The sequence below is a fragment of the Phalacrocorax carbo genome, chromosome 1 (genome assembly GCF_963921805.1).
Source record: "Phalacrocorax carbo chromosome 1, bPhaCar2.1, whole genome shotgun sequence".
NCBI lineage: Eukaryota > Metazoa > Chordata > Aves > Suliformes > Phalacrocoracidae > Phalacrocorax > Phalacrocorax carbo.
Genome location: NC_087513.1, coordinates 55476350 through 55500163, shown reverse-complemented (window position 1 = coordinate 55500163; position 23814 = coordinate 55476350). Strand labels below are relative to the sequence as shown.

At 39.9% G+C, this 23814-nt stretch overlaps 1 protein-coding gene across 6 annotated transcripts in view; it reads right to left on the bottom strand.

Annotated features, from left to right (window-relative positions):
* Positions 1 to 23814, bottom strand: part of TCF20 (transcription factor 20) — a 135112-nt gene that overhangs the window by 6526 nt on the left and 104772 nt on the right. For all 6 annotated transcript variants that reach the window (XM_064453249.1, XM_064453273.1, XM_064453268.1 and 3 more), the window contains 2 exons: positions 9439 to 9532; positions 2693 to 2742 (listed from right to left, as the gene is read on the bottom strand). In XM_064453249.1, coding sequence (XP_064309319.1) covers positions 2693 to 2742; positions 9439 to 9532 — 144 coding nt within the window. The remainder of the gene's footprint in view (positions 1 to 2692; positions 2743 to 9438; positions 9533 to 23814) is intronic.

Below are 23814 nucleotides of genomic sequence, written 5' to 3'. Positions count from 1 at the left end.
CTAAAAGGTGAGGTATCCCATCCCCTTTACATCATTCTCAGTGCCTCAGCATCATCATCAGTTCTGTTGCAAGAGCACTTGCTGTGATGCAGACACACAGCTAGTTGGATTTGTGAGAGGAAGCTAATGCTTCAAAAGATGATTAGTTTTCAGACAGCGTTTTCCCTGTGATAAAAGCTGCTATTTTGCAAAAGTAGCACATTCAGGACATGGATGGTTGAAGCATCAATGCTGACAGAAGGAAATGGGAAAGCTCACTGGGGAGCACAGGGAAAGACAGGACCAGTCCCTCCGGACTTCGCTTGCTTATGCCTGAAGTGTCAAGTGCAGTTAATGAGGCAAGAAGCACCTTTGCTCTCCGGGAGCCACTTATTATGATGAGGTGTATTTACCAATGTGAGGCATGGACTGAAAAAGGATAAGAGGCACTCTACTGGGGGACTCAGTCAGTGTTAGAAGATTTATAAAGTTAGTTCTTTCACCTGTTAACTACAGAACAGAGGAAAATGAGGTGTTAGCCAGCTACTAATTAGCTACTGTTAAACTGGTGTTACCTAAAAGCATAGTTTTAAATGGTCTAATCTAAAGTCCTTCTTCCTCTCAGTAGCTCACGTTCATATGCAAAAAATTGATGCAACTTGTTCTCCAGTCATTCTAGAGCAATGTCTTTCAACCTTTCTGTTCCTGCCTCGCAGCTGCCTGGACCTCCCCTTTCCAGCCACTACAATGGAAGGAGCAGGGTGATCCTGTATTCTGCCCTGCAGAAGGATTTGGAACAAACCAGTAATGATCAGTGAACCACAGGGCAAGGGCAGAGTCACAGCCAAGCAAAGAAAACTCTGCTTGACCTCAAACAAATGATTCATGTCTTTACTAGGCAAAAGCCAACAAACTTCAGTGTCAAAGAAAGGCTGCTGGTATTGAATTTCCATTTTCGACGCAACACAGATAATAATCTGCAGTGGGATAGTTCTGAATAAAATTCAAAATTGTACTGCCTCATGAAGTACCTTTATCAACTTAATTGGCAGTTTTCCCCCTCCTGCCCCCCAAGATTACTTTAGAAACCAATGTGGCTGCTCAGTATCTTCTCTGGGAGGCTGGATTGTGTAAAATGATTGTGTCCTTTCACAATTCAGTACCATCACTGCAAATACTCATATACAGCAGCAGTGACCCAAAAGAGCTATGAAAAGCTTTAACACTTTGTTCCCCTGTAACACTTCAGGCAATGGGCACCAAAAATAAAACAGCCTTCAAAGACGTAACCTTCTTATTCTCTTTAGTCAAGTATCCGAAGCTGGGCGGAGGGGGTGGCACTTAGGCAGTTGCATTCCACAGGAAGGGGAGCTCATCCTTCCCATTTTTATTTGGCAAGATCTTCAGGTTCATGTAGTATTAACGCACCAATTTAAGCTTGCTGTACATTCTTAACATTATTCCACAACTGTGCAGAATAATTTATTTTCTTTTATATGGTGAAAAATAGGCCAGTTCTGGATAACAGCCTGAATGCCCCCAGAATCTTCCAGCGCATTTTAAATACACGTGTATGAATACATCATATTGTGGCAGAACATCCAGAAAGAAACATGAGACTAATTCTTGTATGTTTACGAAAGACAGATTAAAGATAATCTGTTTAGACAAAAGACCACCAGATGTCAGTCTAATTCCAGGCAGAGAAGAGATCTGCAGACAAGGACTAAATGGAGACTAATCCCTGCTAAAAAGCAATGCAATTCTTCCCTATTATAATTTACTTTCCACCATATGCCATCCACGCTCTAGCGCAATTCCTATTGTATCCAACTGGCCACAAGAATACCATTATCTGGATACTTCTGAGCATTTAAAACTGGTGGACTGGGATCCACAGCCTCCCAGAGATGTATCCTTCCCTATGAGCTGGGAGGGGTGTTCCCAGCACTGTATCACATTGCTTATATGTACAAGAGAGCATGTACTGTCTGTCTTGTCTCCTCTTTCCACTCAGAGAGAGCAACAGCAGTCCAGCTCTTAGCATCACTGTGTTTGCAAGCTCCAGGGTCATTCAGTTAAGGATGCCCAAACCCTAGGCAGAAGCAGCATGCTGAATCCATCACCAAAAACTGAAAACAGTGATGGGTCTTCTGGAGAATCAAAGGTACACAGAACAACTAAACAGATATATTGAAGGCTGAGAGATAGGACTCAATCTAGTTACTACCACAAAACCAGAGCAAGGTGATTTGGGCTCATCCTACATTGGTTCATGAGGTGGTCTAGATGTTTCCAAAAAGCTGTTGAAACTTTTTTTGAATGAGCTGTTTTTCTTCCTCCTTGCATCCTCAGTAAATCCAAGGAGAAAAACCACTGCCAGTTTCAATGTAGCACTCAAAGCGAAACAGCTAGCAAGGTACTGATTCTATCGCAGAAGACAGGAAATGAAGCTGGGCTTTCTAAAGAGTCATCAAGGATCTAAAGAACAACTGAACAGATAGGGCAAAAACTTATTTTATCTTCTTAAACTCTCTGTATTCTTCTCAAGTCAATGTTTGCCCCCAGAATATACCACAAGCACACATCACAGAAGAATTCATCTAAAAGCATCTCTGACTATAGATGTTATCCAGGTATAAAATTACTAATCCAAATTTAGATACCAGAAGAGGGCAGCAAAAACAGGTCTAATCCAGGAAAGGATTCTTACCTTGTGCTTGGGGCACCTCACTGAGAAATTCTCTTCGTTTAGTAAACAATCTAGAGGAGAAGACAGCAATTTATTACTTTTTTAATATACATCAACTTGAATAATACATCACACACATTAATCTTGCCTCACAGGTATATATTTTTCATTCAAAGATCTCTTACAGGAATACTGTCTTATTAGCCAGTTCATCCCTTCCACCCCCAAAGTTTTAGCAAATAAAATTACTAAACACCCCAAGTAACAACGTTGCCTGGATTACCAAGCCAAGTCCAAGCATCCCCAGTCTTCCTGATCCTCTGTAGAGACTAAGAATCGCAACAGCAAGCCTACAAATCCTATATCCCAACCCCCTTCAGTTATTCCAGCCTTCACTTGCTACAGCACAAGGATGATGGATGCCTTCATCCAATCTGAACAGACAATCCCTGCTTTATACTTCATAGGAAAATTGCTCCCTTTCATCCTTACCCCAAGGCCCTGCCAACATCAGGGGGAGAAGGGGTGTGTGTCTCTAGGTATGGCTGCATATGACAGTTTATTTGCAATCCCAAATCCAGCTGATCAGTTTACATTTTGACACTATGTCTGGTCGTCAGGTCACTCATGCTGCTCTTGGATCTGCTTCCATGATTTGTATATGTGAAGCTTCTATGATCTAAGAAATAGTTTAATTAATGATTTAAACCTATTACAGAAAGCGGGGCACCTATATAGGATTGCTTATTTAGGAACAAATTACATAATACTGTCGTTTGAAGAGCATTTCCATAGTGGCACTGCCATCATAAGTGTTGCTTCCCCTCTCATACGATGCTTCTAAGGGGTGCTGAGCCAGCAGCTTCTGGAGCTTCAGCACTATGCCCACATCAGGAGCACCATCGGTCAGCTCCCCATGCCTTCCAGATACCCCGCATTTCACCCTCACAGCCAAGTAAAAAAGCAGCACTCTCCGAGAGAATTCAGCTGTCTACCCTGGGCACCCTGAACTGCGGGGTCACCTCTCCAACTGCCCAAACTTCTGACATTGTTCTTTCCAATTGCCTCACGCACTAAAGGCTGGCTGGCCAAGCACCATCACCACCTCAGTAGGTCCAAGCAACATCACCACCTCAGTGTGACCAACACCATCAGAGTTCAGCAAGGTGCTCATGACCTCCTGTCTGCTCTGACCTACCCAAATAGCTAGCAAGTAAAGAAGCACAATGGTAAATAAAATGTGCTAATTTAAAATACTCTTAAGTATGTAGCATAACCAGTGCTACCTGCTGTTTCAATCTGCTGGAAGAGTTTAGCAGACAGCAGGAGACTGCAACTAAAGCTTGAGGGAAAAGCTTTCTAGACACCCAAGCTTTGGCAGAGCATCCCTCTGCTATGAAACGCTTATGTTTCAACATGAATGCCTCTGGCCTCAATCAAAGGGAAACAGCATGCAATAGGCTAAGTTACTTGAGAGATTTTAGCAAAGGGGAGTAAACCCCTTAATCCTGGTACAGATAACAATTTCAAATGCAGTATTAGCAAATAACAGGAAATAAAATATTGTCTCATTATAAGGGCATGAATTGTATGTTTAGACTACAGCATGAATTATCACTGCATAATACAGCAATCATCAAAAATATACATACAGAGCAATCATCAAAAACATACACAGTATGTGAGAACAGGATGGAGCTTGCTTTCTTGGAAACCCAACATTGGTAATGGATGCACTTCTCTAGCTAATACATCAGAAAGGAAGGTCATACAAGGATCATGAGGAACTGTCAGAAACCTCGTACCTCATGCCTGATCTGCACATAGAGCTCGATTTCTTATTAAGGTTCGTATTTTTATTGCAAATACTAATAGCAGATCCAATTAATAGCATTTTTTTTGTTTCTCTTAAGGGACAACTATGAAAAATTTCATCATCTCACTGCAGAAATCAGCTGAATACCAATAAGGCAAAACTTGTTCATCATTACAAAGCTGGCCTGGATTTCAGTTAGCAGTTCCAAGTATTTTATATCACAGATTACAATTCATCATGAAGTCACCAGACACATAGCTATGATCAGTTCATCACGGCAGAAAGGGAAAGAGAACTGAGACTTGTCCTTGTTTGTACAGATTTTTCTCCATAAAGTAGTCATGGAAAACCTAAAACATGTTTAATAGAAGCAATTATTATTCTGTAAGCTTCACACTTCGTCTCACCCTCTGTGTTCTGCTTGTTACTCATCTTTAATGATACTTGTGAAGACACAGGATTTCTGTTCTCTGAAAATTCATTTTATTATACAATCTTTTGTATGTGAAATTGCCTATGATACATGTTGTGGGGACAAGTGTGCTGCAATAACCAGGATCTGACTCCAGGTGGGGAGGAACAAGCAGAGGGAGAAGATACAAAATTTCAGAAAACAAAGAACCTGTTTCCATGGAGACATCCCTAGGACTAAGTTATCTTGAGACATCAGAGGGATCCTCATAAATTTGGACAGGCACAAGCCAAACACAATGTTAACTAGTCATTTCCATATAAAAATTACTTAAGTGGCACTACTGATCCTGATTTTTATGCAAATTACTAAGAGGAAGTTAAACTCTCTTGCACCCTATATTGCCAAAGATTACTTTCTATGAAAGGAGATCTAAAGACAGGCTGAATTAGGCTCTATAAAGCATCCATATGTACGAACTGCCAGCTTATGAAGCCACGTGCCTTGCATAGCAGCCAGCTAGCAACAGCGGTGCAAAACCTGGCTCCACACCGGGGTGGGACTGGAAGCCAACCTTTGGCGCAGAAGCCAGAGCCCAGGTCGCACCACAGGGCCAGCCTTCAGCACTCTAAGTAACTGAAGCCCTTTTCAGCTATTTCACCCTCCAGACCTTTACCAAAAATGTGCTGCCTTTCAAATGAGGCACAGTAACTGACAGGGTACGAATTTCTAATCCGCACCAATGCAAAGGTAAAACCAGGCTCACAGTGCCGCTGCCTAGGAGCACAACGTGCATACTTCATCCCAGCTACGGCATGGTCACTTCCAGGGATGTTACAGTAACTCAGTCAAACATGAAGTGTTTGTGAGTCAATAAACCCTGAAAAACATTCCAGCAAGTGTCTTCTAAGGTTGTTTTTTTTTGTTGGTTTGGTGTTTTTTTTAAAAAGATACAAAACCAGTCATACATATTCCAAAAGCCTGAGAGTCCTTGTAAACGTCAGCACAAACTTCTGAGGATTCAGGATCTGTCCCAGATCCTCAATAAAGCAAGGTGGCACCATCCTTCAAAGCAGGACAGTCAACTTCAAATGAAACCACCACAGAGCTCAAGGACCTTGAGAAATAGCTGTATCTGATTCACTGCAGGAAAGACAGCAGTACTGCATAACCAATAAAAAGGGTTTATAGGCAGACAGCAGGCTGAGGAAAGAGAAAAGAATGCTTATTTGCTTCTCAAGGAAGCCTACATTTTCTGCTTGGGCATAAATGAAAATCAAGCCCTATTCCATATACCTTGCTTATTTCTTTTATACAGATTTGTTGGAAGAGTGGCTGTAGATTAAGACAGCTTGATTACACCCACAGATAAAAGCAACTGCAAACAAGGTCTTTTACTGTCATACCATCAGGCTGAAATTTTAAATGCTGAGAATGTACTCCAAGCTGAGCTCTTTTATTTGTTTTGGTTGAAAACTTCAGCTAAAGCAGTCTAACTATTTCCTTAAAACTCTTTCCTGGAAAAAGTTATTCTGCCCGTATTAAACATCCCAGCAAATTTTCTCTGAAAAACTCCAACATATCCTAATTTGCAGTAGGACCTGAATTTTAGCAAAGGCATGCCCTTGCCGGCTTACCACTAAATCAGCAAATGTAACTCTTTCCAAAGAAGGAAACGATTTTAATCTGCACATCCTCAGAAGAGGTGTCTTAGATTTTAGTAGCTAGATCATTTGAAAATTCTAACAAACGTGGTTTTGTTCGGGTGTAAGCAGGTCTTTCTTGCAAACGAACCTCTGGCCTGAGATTTAGGCACCAGAACCAAAAGCACTGAAGCTGTCAGGGAACACTTGTGAGGCTCAGGCAACCTGCAGGAAGAAGGTGACCATTTCAAAACTGCAAAATGGGAAGCACAGGTCCAGAAGGCAGCAGAAATAAAAACGTTACTGAGAAAGGGAATCTGGAACTGGAGAAAGAGTGGAGGCTAGCAGGATGAAGAGACTAGTGCTAGCAGAAGCTAGGAGCAGGGAATTAAGGATGAGTGCCAGCAGGCGGCAGCGAAGACTGGATCAGTCAGAAGACTGGAGACTAAGAACTAGTGGAATAAGGCACAGAAAGGTGAAGGTGATCAAGGGCAATATACAAGAACAAACAGAGCAGGGTTAAGTGTGACAAGGAGCTAAGTTAGGAGAACCAAATAGGAGTAAGAAGCCCAGAGATTAAAAATAGAGCTAGGAGTACGAGCAGAGAGGAGGAAGCCAGAATGACAGCTAGAAAACAGGGCAAAGAAGTTGGAAAGGAGTAGGGAGAATTGGGTGTTACGAAGAGACTGGGATAAGAAATTTAAGAAGAGGAGCCTGAGACTAACTAGATAAAAAGCCTGCAGCTGGTATGAAGAGCCAGAGTGAAGAATGTATCAGACACACACAGACTGAAAAGGAAGAAACAGAAAGGAAAATGTATAAAGAAACAAAGAGAAGTCTTTGTTCTCACTAAATCCTACTCCTCCTGGAGTGAAACCAGAGATTCACCAGTTATACCACTCCTCTTCTACTATTTAAATATGTTTGCGAAGCTCACAAAAGTATCCCATCTCCATGCAGCTCTAGCCCACCGAGTGCCTTGCAATTTATTACTGACAGGTGGTCACATGACAACATGATGTCTCATAAGAAAATTTAAAAATGAAGTAAGCATAGCCTTGCAACTTGAACACAAAAAGCTACTCTAAAAAAAACCTCAAAGGTTGCAAAGTCAAGACAAATGCAAGGAAAAGCCAATTATATAGTAGACATATTACATTTAATATGGACTCAATAGTATGATTATATACTAGTTTTTGTACAGGACACTGCCTCTTCCATGCATAACACAGAACTGCTCTTGGGAATCAGTCATGACTGTTCAATAATTTGTCATCTGGAGGATCCTATCGCATTTGCTGAAGTGGAGTAGAGTTAATAAGGAAGGTATATATGAAGAAAAAGGACAATAAATTGATTTTGATACCTGTGTTTAGAACACAAAATACTAAATGCTATAGCCAGTAATACAAGAATTCAAATTAAGCACCCCAAACTATTGGTGACATTCATTATCATTTGTTTTGTTTTTTCATGGTATTGAAAAGGGCAGGTCACAAACCAGAAACAAATTATTAAACACAATATGAACGCAAACCTGATGATTCTCTCTCTCAGATGTACTGAAAATAAAAAGTTTGCTAATGTTCATAAAACTCAGACAGGACAGAGGTGAACATCACAGAAGATTCTACAGCTCCACTTTGCAAACTGAGATGGAATCATATGCAGTAAATAAAATACAGAATCAGCAAGGACAACGTATATTAATGAATGAGTACCCTTTCATCCTACAGGCTGTGGTATGGCCTTATGGAAAAAGATGTCAGTCTAATAAGGCAGTTACTATTTTATAAGATACATTCATAAGAGACCAAAATTAAACTTACATGGACACACTTATTTCTGGCAATTTTTTGAGTGTGTGATTTTTGCAAACTGAATAGTATTTCTTTAACACCTTATTTCATGTAAAATCAGGGATTCTCCATCTATACTGTGGTACTAGTAGTATTCCACTGCAATATTAATTTTACTAAAACCATTTCTTTTAGAATAAAATGTGGTGGGATTACACAGTGAGAGATGCAATGCAGCCATTCAGAAATGAGCGTACCTACTTCAAATACTGTAATATTTGAAAAACAGCATCAAATAAGCAGTGAAACAAGCGGCTGCTGTGGAATTGGGCTAACAAACAGGAAGCTTGCAATTATTTGCTAGTCAAGAGTTGTACTCTTGAATCCTTATCTGCTTGTTATCAGACTAAGTTTTGTATGACAGGAGAAGTGAGTTACAGAGGACTGGAGTAGTATGACATTATTAATTCTGAGCTAGGATTTTTTTACCCAAAATTAAAGTTTATCTCCATGAAAAACTTTCAGCATTGTACACAAAACGGCAACTCACAACCACAGGCTCATAGCTGGAGATAATACCATCCAAACCATTAGCTTGTCCAAAGATGAAAATTGGAGCTACTCAGGAGACTGGCTGAAATGCTTCTAATGAGGGAAGAGTGTGCTGCAAGTGGTACTGATGATTCTACAAACACTTTGCACTTGAAATCATTACCTTGACTATCAGGAGTGCAACCCTGAAAGAGGGAATGCCTTTCTGGTTACTTGCAACCCTTTTAACAAAGGGTTTCTATTTTTTGCAAGAAAAGAGTGGTCAGTTCTCATATTGCAGCCCAGTGTCAGTCACTGTAGCTTCACTCCCCCAAACCAGGCTTTTCCTGCATTTTCAGGTAGATTCTTTTTCATTGCAAGTTCCATCCTGTCTCAACGCGTTATTGTACACTGTTTATCTGATGTAATTTCTCACCATTTATATTACTGTATCTTTACAGTAGGTGAGAAACTGAGAGGGAATACATTTGTAAAGTACCTTAGAATTATTTAGCCTCATGTTTTGACTAAATAGGAAATACAGTTAGCACATCATTTGTTCTTACCTGCATCGATGGCACATGGGTAATGGTATCGGAAGGAGCAGCCTTTGTTGTAGCAGCCTAAGGTGGCTCCCGGTTCCTGGCAATGGGAACATTTCTGAAAGGGAAACCAAGAAATGGCAATGAAGACTGCGACCATCTGTCCAAATACCTGTATCTTCCTGGGAATTTCATCAACTGCATTCCAGCACAAATTTCTCAACAATCACAATGTTAGACTGTATCTTTCCACACTGTACAAAGGCCTTTTGAATAGGCCAACAACATACACTCTTTTAAAAAACAAACTTTGCAGCTGTGCTAACCAGGCAAGTGATACCGAGTGTTCAAACCAACCATTCAGAAAGAGCTCAAAACACTTCTCAAATCTGTTTCACTGGCCTATGTTTCAGTACCTGACAGTGACATCAGTGTTAAAACTGGAGAAAAAGAGCCTTTTTTTGATCTGCAGCAGCTTTAAAATGAGAATTATTAGCATGACAAAGAATGATTTAGAGGATACCATTAGCGTAAAAGTAATTTGGTTACATCATTTTCATTATCACTTGTGGTCAAAGATGATCAAGGCCGAGTTCAACATTTTTTCACAGGTGACCAAAAAAGGCTTACTGTGAGCAGAAGATGCATCAAAGGAAAATACCTCACCGTCACAAAAATGGCATATCCCCAAAAGAAATGCCTGCAGTGCTAGAAAGATGCTCATACATTTATTTTCAAAGTAGTAAGATTCATCTGATGACCACATTCAATTTTCATTTCTTAAATCCTATTATCTCAACTAGTCAATGATGTATTTAACCATATTATCAGACAGATGTGAATGCAGCAGAATGAAAGCCACTCGCCCATTACTTCATCCTGAATGACTTAAGGAATGACCTAAGGAAGTAGGCTTATCGTGCATCTCATTCAGACAGCAACTTCATTTCTTGAAAATATACAGTAAGTGATTTTCATTAACTAATCTAACATTCTGATAAAAGCTGATTCCTGGCAGGTTGACATTTTTCCCTTCTAAAAAGAAAACAAGGCACATATGGCAGAAACCACCAAAGGCTAAGAGGCTACTACTATTTAAAAATTAAAACACAAATAGACTACTGACAGAAAAAAGAAAAGATCACCTACAATAACTCTTGAGTTATACTTAAGAACCACAGGATTTTTGCTTTCGCTGATAAACACAGCCAACACCACAATAAGGCCTTGTATGACTGGTAAAATTCACCTTGAGTTTAGGCTGCAAGAAGTTGTCTTTGGTCACTGACTGCACGCAGAGAGACGATCACATGATCTGAAAACTCTTTTTCCATTGGAAAAGCCGGTGTCACTACACATGCTCTATTAACACTATCAGCAAGCTACACCTGTATAGCACACAGAACAGATGTGCTCAAACCAGCAGTGCACCTGGCACTGGTCAAAAGCACAGGTTTTTTACTGTACAGGGAGGCTCACATGCCAAGACAGCCACATCAGCCAGACCACACTTCTTCACATCCCTGAATAACATACATGTAGCAGTTGAGGTCTGCAGAATAGATGTGACCAAAGATAGCAGCCACAGCGAAGTTCCTTCCTCTGTACAGTAAACACGGTTTTGGTCACAGTATTTCAAAAAACACTAAGAATATGTAACAGTCATTGCTCTTCCTACTATTCGAGGCTATGCAGAGATTAGTTTGTATTTAAATGACTGAATGAGGGTGAAAGCAAAACTAGCTCCAGCCATAAACCAGGTGGCCCTCTCCAAATCAAAGCATATGCCAACTAACAGAAAAGCTTGTGAGACATCAGTTCTCATGACATCTACAACTGCAGTCTTCAATACTGCCTCCTCTTTTCAGTTATGCTAAAGCGTCCTGAGCCTGATCGTCAGCACTCCTTATTAAACCGTGTCCCATCTTCTAAGCAGTGAATGTGTATCATGACAAACTATTGCAGTATTTATGATGTATGGAAAACATCCCCAAGGCCTAGAAAGAGACATCCAAGCAGTTTATTTTTGCCTATTGGAACATGAACACTAGTTTCCAAAGGTTAAAAAAAATTAATCTAACCCAATATTTAAATGCACACCAAAACGTACAGACCTCTAGCCAAACTGCGATGTAATTCACTCTCTCTTGGGAGTAAAACCAAGTTTCATACATAGAAAATGTCTTCTCCTGGCTATGAAGTCAACTCTAGAAGAATATTATGTACTGGCAACAGTCCCAGATTCACCTATGCCAAGTATTCACAAAGTGCAGCTTGAGGAGTTCTGAACCAGAGCTCTTTACCTGTATGCTTTATTCTTGCTTTTAGATGTGGCTGACTGAGATTAATTATTCTAACAGGACAGAACCCAAATTGACTATTCTTTTTGAACACAGATATGAATTTCTAGTTTTGTTCCTCAGAGGCATTCTGTCCTCCCCACTTTATCTCATCTTTGAAGTACCATCACACTGTTGCAACAGAAGAGGTCATCCTTCCCTGGAACACTGTGTCCTGTACAGAGCAGTCAGTAAGAGCATAAGAACTGCAGCAGCAGAGATTAAACTGCAGCTCTGTAAAATATTTCTTAACACTAAAAAGGCATGTCTTAAAAAGAGTGTGCTGTGCGATACAACTGAAAACAAGACGACCCCTAGCAAAATTTTTGGTACTTTTCCAAATGTTAATTTAGTCTTTGAACTTATTCTTTGTTGCATCTAGTGTGGCTCATCTTGCTATTCTGAAACTTGCAGCAGAAACACGACAGGCACTTTTACGAATTTTAAGTGTGCCTGTAGCGCTCAGCTGAGAATGGGTATGGAATACTTTCAAATCAGTTGGAGTTAGGACTGATTAGGAAAAGTGGGTAGTTAAGATGCCAGAGCATGAGCATCAAGCCTTCATTTCCCTTTTTTTTTTTTTTTAAAGTCTGCCAGACCAACTAGATTATTACCAAGGTTACCTGCAGCTACGCCCACAACAGCAATTCCCCAGTGGCCTACAATACCATTGACTGCTCAAGGCAGAGATCATCTGCTGCTGCTGGCTCCCCTGCTGCTGAACAAGTCTCCATTCTGGCAGATGCTTCTGCTTTTCACAAGCCACTGACAGTCTAATGGCCCCATTTCTTCTACCTCCTGGGACCCCCGACCATCTGCTTCTTTCAGGGGAAGCTGGGGGAACCACATACACAATAACTACTTTTTTTCTTTTGAGTTCTTCCTCCTTGACACACCACAGAGTGACTGAACAAAGCAGACACCCTACAAAGCTGTATGGTTCTAAACCAACCTATGAGTCTATCAATCTTTGAAGGAGGCTATCATCACATACTGCCACGTGGTTTCCAAATATATCCAGGTGTTTCTAGAAACACAGAACAAAGTCATTAAAAAATTTCTAGATGGTCTCAGTCTTCTTTTCAAGACATCACTGCTGTGCCTTAAAAGTTAAAAAGATGTGTAGCTCCTGCTAGTGCTTTTTGTGGCTTTGGTCAGAACTGTTATCGTTATATATTTATGTTTCAAAACAAAAAGAAAATGGAAGATTTACACTACCACCACAAAACATTCTAAAACCCAAATAAAATCACAGAACTTCATACAAGAAATGTGTGCATTGGGCTTAATGACCACTAATCGGTCTCTTTGGTCCATGAGCAAATTTTCACCCAAACTCCGCCATCCTGCAGCCACTTACCAGCAGATGGTAGCAGCCTGCTTGTCACTTGTAAAGGAATTATAGCATTCTTAGCCAGGGAAACAGCACTCAAGCTCTCATGGGAAGAGAAATTCCTTTTGCTCAGTAAGCAGCCTGCTTAACCTCCCCTGCTTGAAAAAGCTGAAGGCTGGTACTTGGAGCGTGCTCCCAATGGGAGGTGCCAATGTATAGTAATCATTGCCAGGCATCTAATCAAATCCTGGCTTAAATTAAAAAAGAAAAAAAAAAAAAAGGGGGGGGGGGGGGAAGGGGGGGAGAAGAAGGGAAAAAAAAGACCACACAGTGAAGATTGATTCAGAGGTCCTATCTCCACAATTCATCTCTGGCCACAAGGCACATACATCTCACTTAGAATAGGCTGGAGAGACTGAAAAGTGCCATTTAGAAAAGACACTCCATCCCTTGAACTAAATTATCAATAGTATTAAAGCCAGATACATTGTCTCTACCTCTCCACGCTATTAGCAGCTCATTTCTTCCTCGGTACAGCTCATCATTCTCTGTCTACCAAAATGAAGTAACACCCAACCTGGAAGTATGGACCGTAGAGGGACAGCTACCACCACAGCTGCAGCAGAGCTGTTCTGATGCATTCAAAATACTAAAACGTCCACTAGCTGTATTTCTTTTGCTTCGAGGGTTTTTTTCCCCCCCTTCAATTTGTATTCCTTCGTTGCTACAAGAGTAAACTCTTCTGACAGCACACTGCTCTAAATGTAATAAATAGGAGTGTGGTTTTTGGATACCTTTTCTTGCCTCCCTCAGATTTGTACCCAACTCCACATAGGTTTTATAACATAAGCATGTCCTGAGCTACCTACCTTCCCCCTCCCAGCCAAGCACAAGCTCTTAGGCTTGTGAAAAGAAGTGCCGCAAGCTGCCCAAGTAAAACACACACGTTAACTTTTCCCTTTGGTTCGGCAACGACAGAGATAATGTCTTTGTCTAGGAGTGTTGCAATCCCACAGTGGACAGGGTTTTGCCTGTGGGAGGACAGGAGCTGCCAGACTAGCCCTTCCAACATATTCTGGGCAGCAGCAGGAGCAGTTGCTTAGAAGCAGAAATTATTTGCTTCTGCCTAACGCTAAGGTATTTTCAGACTATTCCCCCACTATCTTTCTTGTGGAACAATTACCAAAGCAGTTTAAGCAAAGCCATCCACAGCAGATGCAATTGTATCATATTTTCTACTATCTATAATCCAAAGAGTCTTTTCTTGCTGATCGGTTGCTTCTTTCAGTTTGCTCACCTGCGCCCCACACTCAGGCCTCATTCTACCTACCTCTCGTCCAAGCACCAGTTTTTCCTTTGCTGTTTTCCTCCCTTTTCCTTTTCTTTGCTTTCTAGGTATCTCCTTGTTTTTCCCCTTCTTGCATATCAGTGTCAAGAATGTATAAATAGAATAAAATGGTACGCAACAACTGAAGGTTACCAAAAAAAGAAAAGCAAGCAAAAAATGAAATATACGTGGCATTAATTATACAGGTACAAGTCTTCACTTTACATGCTATACGCATTTTTCATACTCTCTCCTTCATCTGTTTAAATTATAAGCTTTTACAAAAATAATTGCTTCTGTATAATTGCACTGCACAAATGCAGATGTAAGATAACAAGGATTTCAGAGTCAGCTGCAATATTAGGAAGGAGGGCCTCCTGACTATTTCTGATTAAACAGTTGGCAGGCTATGCAGAAGCTCAGATTTAATATCCAGGCGAAAGGGCAACACAAGCAGCAGGCAGCCGCGTTCTCTTTCCTGGAAAGCGGGATGCAGAGAGACAACTTGCTCCAACAAGCTAAGAGGAAAACTAAAAAATATTTGTGCCATTTGCTATAGAAGAAAGGAATAAGTGATTTTGGAAGACTCCTGCAAAAAGGGATTGAGGTGAAAAAAAAGAGAGGGTAAGCAGACATTTTTAGGAAGTAGGAGAGGAAAACAGCACTTTCACTCTGATGTGCAGATACATGTTAATGAAAAAAATTTGCTTATGTAACTGGGGCTACAGATAACAACCAGTACTGAAGGATACAGAATTATTAGTTTCCATTTCCTGTCAAACAGTTTAAGTTCTCCAAAAAACAGGCACAGGATATCAGAAAAATGAACCCCACAATTAAAAAGATAAAAATCCTTTAAACTCGCATTATTAAAAGGTATCTCTTGCCAATGATGATACACTCCTGTAGCAAGCAAATCAAATAACAAAGGAAAATAGTCCAGGAAGTAAAATCGGCAGCTACCTTCAAGTCAAAAAGCTAAGGACAAATTTAGAGCCCAAGATTTCAGCAAACAAGACAAATCAAAGATCTGGTAGATACTATACTAATAAAGCTGCACTAGGAAACACAGTAAAAAGTCCGAACTGCAGTGCTGCACGGGCTGCTGAATAACAAAGGGAAGCTGCAGCTCAAAATGGATGGTATGGAAAAAAACCCAGGAGAAATACAGAAACTGAGAATGTCTTTAAAAAGGGAAATCCTATTCAATACATACAAAACTGATTAAAGAACAACAGAAGCACTTGAAATAAAGAACAAAGCATTCTATTCCCTCAAAGGGAAAAAAAGTAACAAAACCAGAAATAAATGGTTATTTTTGACATGGAATGGTTTGCCAGCAAAAATTTCTAAGGTCCCATGCAGACACTTAAGCTATTTGACTATACTTACAGAGACTCTTGGAAAGGGGGGTGAACAATAAGGTGTGAAAACTTGGAAGTTTGTAAAATCATCCAAGGTAGTCAGATCTCAAACTGATAGTAAAGAGCTGCAAAACCACCTCAAAATCCTAGGTAACTATATGATAAAACGAAGATTAAAATTAATGTTGTTACGTGCAAAGTGATACACGCAGGGAAAATATCTTCCCTTATGCATATACATGATCACAGACTCTAAATTAGCTTTTACTACTCATGGGAAGGTATTAGTAGTTGTCCTGGACAGAAACATCACGGAGTCTCTGCAACTGCAAAGAAAGACATCCAGAACGTAAGAAGTTACTAGGAGAAGAAATTGATAACAAAACCCTAATCTTCATTATGTCTATCTGTTACTCTTGTAGTATCCTCATATCTTAACATTCTGTGTGGTTCTGGTCACCTTATTAATGAAGGAATACATCAGATCAGAAAAAATTAAACAGAGCACAGAGATAACTAGGAACATAAAGAGCTTCCATATGAGAAAAGACTAAGTATTTTGGAAAAGAGGTAACTGAAGGGAGACCGAGATCTAAAAAAAATCAAATATGGTGTGCATAAGGGAATGATTCTTAGCCATTTCCAAGAAGGAAGAGCAAATAACTGGTTTAAATTTGAAAGAAACCGGCTTTTTTCCCCACACAAGAAATAATTAAACTATAAAAGCCATTGCCAAAGAGTGCTGCACTGGCCAGAAAATAAGGAAGTTCAAAACAGATTAGACAAATTCATCAAGGATCGGTATGCCACTACCAGTTAAACACGGCAATGTGAAAGAGACTAAAGCTGTGATTGCTGAAAGGAGGGAGAAAATGTGCAAGTAGCACTCTCTGTATGTGCCTACAGAGATGTTTACAGATGTTTACTACACATCTCCAGAGATAACTGCTCCTGGCCTTGCTGCAGACAGGACACCGCAAAAAACCCCCACACTTTTGCACCTGCCTGGAATGGCAGTTCTTTTGTAGAGCAAGAGATTTGATTGTGAAATTTCACAATAAACAACAACAATTAATGATTATTAAAAAGAACCTAGGCACCCAGAAATTATACTGTTAAGTTACAAGTTTTTAAGACTCTTAACAGGAAGGCTGAGCTGAACTGTAACACTATATAAAAGGGTTGAAATTTGATCTAAGCAATAAATTCATGTTCACTACTACATACACGCCTAAGTGTTTCATTCACTTGGTGGAGTGATCAAAGGCTCAATGTGCATAAACGTATTCTAGGAGACAAGACTGGTGAAAAGCTGAGAAAGTCATGGAGGAGGATGAACCCTCCCTGCCTCTCAAACAATGGAAAGCGAAAAAACCCAAATGAAGTAAGGACCAAACATAACCGAACCAGAATAGAGGCTAGATACTTCAAGAGTAAACTGATAGTTAACTAAAACAGATTTAGCAAAATTGACAGAAAGTAGTAACTTTAAATGGTAATAAAAAAGCACGTTTAATTTCAAATTAAGCGGGCTAAGTACACAACTCTGTAGCCATTTCATGTTTTAAAAGGAATATTAAAATAATAGACTACCAAGTCCAGGAAGACAAGAAATGCATAAATCTTGTTTCCTTTAATGACAAAGAGCTACCCTGAATGCAAGAAACATTTCAGACAACCACTTACTAGTATAGGGATTTGAATTTGCTAAAGTATGCAAGTCTAGCAGAAAAAAATTATACAGTTTATGCTATCTTGGCTATTCATTTGGGGAATTAAACGTCCAACAATAAGTGCAATTTAGTTACAAAAAGGTCTGAAAGATAGAAGAGCAGACTTAAAAGAGGAAAAAGAAATTCAAATTTTCAAGCAGTGATTATGTGATAAGGACATACAGAGTTGTGGGAACAGCACAGTCAGCAAGAGAGAGCATTTACTCCAGTCAGATTTTCTGCCAGTACTAGATTTCTTTCCTAACCATCTTGGGTACTGATTACAGGAAATACCCAAATATATGGTGAATTTCTATTTAGCACAAGGTCTACCAAGTGCAGCATAAAACAGCAGCATGCAGCTGCCTTAAAACAAAGCAACATCAACACCATAAGGAAAGAGTTTTTGGATAAATCAAATAATTAGCAAAAGCTCTCCACTGTAAAGCAATATCTTTGAATATCAATGACTGGAGTGACATAAAAAAGGGAAAAAACTGACATAAACAAGAAAATGTAATAAACAACTCAAGGAATTTGTTTTCAAGAGGCAAACTGCATGAGGGAACGAGTTTTTCTCTAGTCAAAGAAAAAGGAGATGATAATACTTACTAAACGGCTCAAAGAAAAAGGACTAGTTCATTAAGGACACAATCGCTATGTTATTAGCAGCAGTGGATTCAACAGAAACAATGCCTTTTTAAAGGCTTAAAAATAAGGAAATGCTTTTCAGCAAGGCAAACTGTACATGTAAAAGAATTTGACAGGATATTTAATATCTATGCAACCTGGCAGCAAAAACGGTGCTGCACGAAGCCACCTCTGCCAGCAACTCAAAGACTTGTAACACTGGACAGAAATAAACCATTTGTCATTATTTGTAATAATCTGTGCAAGCCCTCATCATAAATGGAGCCCCACTGCGCAAGGCACTTCAGTAATACAGAACAAAGCGTTGGTGGATGCAAAGGGATGAAATAGGAATGGTGAGACTGAGCCAGCAGCGTTGGGCAGAGTCCATCACAGCAGCAGGCTAAGCATATCCAATTGCTCAGCAGTAATCCCAGACAAGAAGGGCTTTGAAGAAATGCGTGAAGGAAAACAAAGGTAAACAGACAGGGTTTTGAAAGTTAGGCTCTTCATTTAGGAAATTATAAAATTATCCAGGATGCACTGATTGGAAGTGGATCATGAGCTCTTGGAACTGAACGAAGAAGCAGGATGAAAGCAGATAAATTAATGATGAGTAACTTGTTTGAAGCATAAGAAAAGAGGAAGCTGGCAGATGAGTGTGAAAGCAGCAGGTATGCGAAAATGATAGTTCAGAAATTTTTTTTTTGTAACAGTATTCTAAATGGATGTTTTTTCATTAATAAGAATACTAATTCTTAAATTAAGGTTTAAAGAGCCACTCCTATTGCACAGTCAAAATATATTCCACTGCAAGTAAAGGTAGGTGAAAAAGGTACAATACTCATCTTACTGGAAGATGAACAACTTGTCTCTCTAGAAAAAGGGTAGCAAATAAAAGTACTACTCAATACTGTTAAAGAGAGAACAACAAGACGACAGCTCCTCCAGAAGGCCGCTGAAGCAGTAGCTGGTGTCAAAGCTATAATAAGGAGTAGCTAAGGGCATACAAGTATTCCTGAGGTCACTGGCGGCTGCTGCTACCACCCAGGAAAAGCAGCCAAAGATGAGCAACAGCAGGTTGAATGAATCCAAGACAAGAGGTAAAGGCGCAATGCTTGCAGAAGGAGAAATGCCTGTGAGTCAGTACGTGCCTCTTTAGTGATAAACTGCCAAGTAACACATCAGTGTTTAAAAAAAGAAGATAGAAGTTAATGAACTACAGCAATAAATCATCAATCACAGCTGAGGAAAACCAAACAAATTAGTAACACACATTGATGAAATGACCTCAGATAGAGGAAGGTGCTCAATGTAAAATGTTTGCTGGCTAAAAATCTGAATGGGTTTAAAGACGAAAATGTTACTTCAATATTTAATAATCATCAGGAAAAAACCTACAAACCGTAATGATATATGTGCTGCTTAAACTGCCCATTACAATAACAGCTACTTTTCATGAATTCTAAACTGAATTTATTAAAAAATATCTAGGGTCAGTAGTCTTGCCAGAGACACACAATACAGGATAACTTGGTATGAGCTAGCAGCAGTTTAGAAGCAGCAGCAAATATAAATAGCAGCAGAAGTCCAAGGCCGGATGGCATTCCAGCTGGATATTACAAAGCAGCTAAGCTAGTGTCAGTAGTTTCCTTAATGTTGTTCTCCTGAGGGAAGAACTTCCTCTGCCTAAGGATTAAGGAGCTGTGTAGAGCTGAAGGGGAAAAACCCCAAAACCTAATGAGGAGCTTCCAGGGCTCAGAACACTGCTGAACTGTGGTAAAGGCAATATTTTTTAACTATTTGCAAGCCACATCTTCAGTTCTTATAGCTCTAGATCAATCTATACTAAGATAAAAAGGACTAGTATGAACCATGGACTACTTGAAATAAGTCACTGTGCAAGATCAAAGAGAAATTTCAATCTTTTTTCACCCGAGGCAGAAATTTAAGCATACAGGCATTTTTGTTTTGTTTTTCATTTATTTTACTCAGGCACACCCTTTTCTCACTTCTTATTTCTCTATCTTCTGAAGGCTGTAGCCCACAAACAGAAGTATAAGTCAGCAGTAAAGTCGTCTTTATTAGACAGCTTCAGAGACTCTGAACAGAAAATTCTTCTTTTGGCATTACCCTTGAAGCCATTTGTCCAGAGATATTCTTAACTCCTGTTACCCAGGAACTGCCTCCACAGATTTCTGCTTAGAGGAATACCACCATGTGGCATCACTAAAGAATCCTTATTCTCCTTAATAATAGTGTGACCCTTCAAAGGAGGAATAATTAAATTTAAGTATAGGAATTAAGACTGCATTAAAACCTCATAAAATACTTTTATGTACCTATAATGTGGGTATTGGAATTTTTCTAATCTAACCTAAACAATTTCCTAAAATTAACACCTAAAAATTGTGTTAGTTTTCTGGAAAGCATTGGTTACGCATTGTGCCAACCTTGAAATTTTAGTGATTAAATTTAACTTGAAGAGCTATTCCCCTAGAAAACACTTAACAGTTAAATATAATAATGATTTTACATATAGTACCACTACGTTCAAGTTAGGATCTTCAGCATTTTAACTTTCTACAAGAAAAAAGAAAGCTAACATCAGATGAACACACAACAAAACATTATATTCTGTGGACCTGACTAAAAGCTACATGAACAAACTTTATGCAACCTTGTATCAGCTTCCTAATCTTCCAATTGAGAACATCTGACAATTTAAACACATACTGTACTTTCAACTTTCAAAGCACCCTACAAATTTGTCTTAACGGTCACAAAATAAGTGGTTTTAAAGCCTACTTTACAGAATAATTAACTGACTTGTCAAAGGCCACCTAGGGAATTTTTGACAGCACAGGCACAAAGTCTGAGAATTTCACAGCTCTCAAACCTGAACTCAGCTACATGACGTTGCCTTTCCCTCCCATCCCCTCCCACCTTCCCCCCCTCTTAAGTTTCACATTGAGCAGCAGTGTCCTTCAGAGAAAGTCCCGGTTTCAGAGATTCATGCCAGGACACCCTCCTTTTTCCCCTCCATTAGTAAGTCTTTCATGAAGCTGGACAGTTTCCTTTAATCATCAACAACGTTCTGAAACTTAGCAAGCGTGAGTTCTCAGTAAGAATAAAGGAGTTGGGGGTGCAAGAAAAGCCGCATTTAACAGCAGCATTGTGCAAAGTACCAACAAAACCACTTTTTGTGAAATGATAAGGAGAAAAAGACATACAGCTGAGTTAGAACTAAGGGACCTAAGTATAAACCAAAATAAAACATGCAAGGAACTAGGAACAGGAAAAAAAAATCATTAGTGAGGACTGCACAATTTTTAACAGCAACCTTTAATATTTTCCCAAACAGAAGAAAGCTTAGGACACAGATAGCAATTAGCTGGTTGAGATAAGACTCAAGTGTATTTATGCTCTGATCAGTTGTGCAATCAGACCTTGGGAAGACATACACAATCTATTTTTACCACTGGTAGCTCAGGTACTGACAAACTGCACCGGTGCAGCTCACAGAGTGCTGGGCAGGCTCTGCCACGCAGTCTTTGTGTCTTGAGTAGGGTTGGTGGTTTACAGTAAGTCCTGTGCTGCTGCGTCTACTCTTACCAACAGTTCGGCAAGTCTGAAGACAACTTAAGTAGATCTGCATGATTAAAGTCAGACCCTGAGCACTGCTAGAATTTCTCAAAAGAAACTGCAGTTATTTTAATCCTTTTTAACTGAAACGAAATGCCTGCTTTAGGTTACGCTGGCTGGCAAATTAGGCCAGAGGAGGGGAGGGAGCATCCAGTCCCTAGTGCTTCTAGATCATGGAGTAATAATAGAAGCCCCTATCTTTTCCTATGTCTAGACCACTAGATGGTTGCACTTAACATCAGTAATAAATGCTGCAAAGCTATATACATTTGAGAACCACCTTGGACAAATCTTTTACTGAATTTACTAGTTTGTGTAATAAGTAATATCATTCTGCAAAAAACTTCTATTTTAATCATATTCTTGACCAGTCCACTCATTTCCAGACCATTTTAAGACATCAGTTTGTACTTGCACGACCTGCTGCCCCCTCCTATCACTAGCCGGGGCATTTCCTTGTATCAGTACTGACACTAAGAGGTCAAGAAAGCTGGTCCTGCCAAAAAATTAGCTTGATAAAAAAATGACAGGGCAGAGGGTGCTTGAATTTGCTGGCCAGATCAGCTACCTGACTTGGTTTGGTCACAGAGCAGTAGTGCTGGCAGAACGGGAGGCGTGGAGGAGAAGAATGGCTTGTAACAACCCTAACTTAGCCTTAGATATTACCACCGTATTTCATCTTCACAACAGACTCCTCAGTGGAGCAGAAGTGGTTTACGAAGGACACTCTTTGCTCTTTTGTACCTTTAACATCAAAGGAGCTTTGACCTTTTGCTGTATTCCTACCTCCCTCTACCCTCAATCTTATCCCACTTCCCCCCAGCCCTTGCTTTGCACTCGTCTTTCCCCTAATTTACCCCGCTGTGGCACAAGGCAATTGAGGACTGCTATCACAGTAAAAATGGGAGTTTCATCAAGTTCAGGCGGGATTCTGAAAAAAAGAGTTTTAGTTGTGGCAAGGAGTAGGATAAGACTATAAAAAACATCATTATCGAGAGCGCAGCTTGGAATTTCAGAGGGCCCTTTGAGGAGGACAATTATTTTTGAAAACTCCCTACATGAGGGCTAATCCACAGCCAGCCTCTGTGCCCTATGTCCAGGCTGTGCAGTTCTGGCCATTTGCTCCATTTCCCACTCCTACATCCCCTCCCGGCCCAACGCTGCAGCAGGAGTGAGCTGTTGAGGGCAACTAACATCAGAATTCCCATCCCCTTCCTCCCCCAACAACTTTGTGCCCACATCTCCAGCTATACAGCTTCTCAACATGGCTCAAGCCACTTATGCTCACCCATAGCTTCAGCAATACAAGACTGCTGTTAAATGCTAATTGCTTACTAATGAAAACTAATCATCATGCAATTAAACTTTAATCACTAAGTAGCTGGCTGAGATCCAATCCGTAACAATGAAGGTTCATTAATAACTTTTTTCCAAAGTGCTCTATCCCTGAAGACTATCTTACACTTCACAGAGTCCAGCTAAGTGTATGAAATTGTTTGAAAAATATTTCCTCTGCCAGGAAAGAAAAACTACCAGAGCACAACCGCGCAAGAGGAGCAGAGTTTGTATTAGCTGAAAAGGATGGTTTTGAGATTCTGAGAACGCAAACTCCCTTCCCTGCCTTCTTCCATAACCTCAGGCAAAGCGTGCAGCACAGACAGAACCTCTTTCCTCCAATTCTGGTATCTGCAGAGTAACATTCTTCAAGTCAAAACCCCGAGTTTTAATTTTGCTGTAGTTTCTAAAATTACTGTGTGAATACTCATCATACTTCAGTTTTATTTTTACTCATCTTTCTAAATCTAGGGGAATTAATCTAACCTCTTTCAGAGCATATTTCTCTAATTAAAAAAAAGATATTGGGGTTATATAACTAGGTTTATAATGGGCAGACAGAAGAAAACTTACTTTTGAAACAAGTTGAAAAACTGCTTTCTACATTGTATTTAAAAAAAAAATCTCACACCACCATGGGTAAGTGTCTCAGTTTTGCCTGCACCATTCCTACACCCCAGCCTGGCTAGTGCACAAATCATTATGCTTACATAGT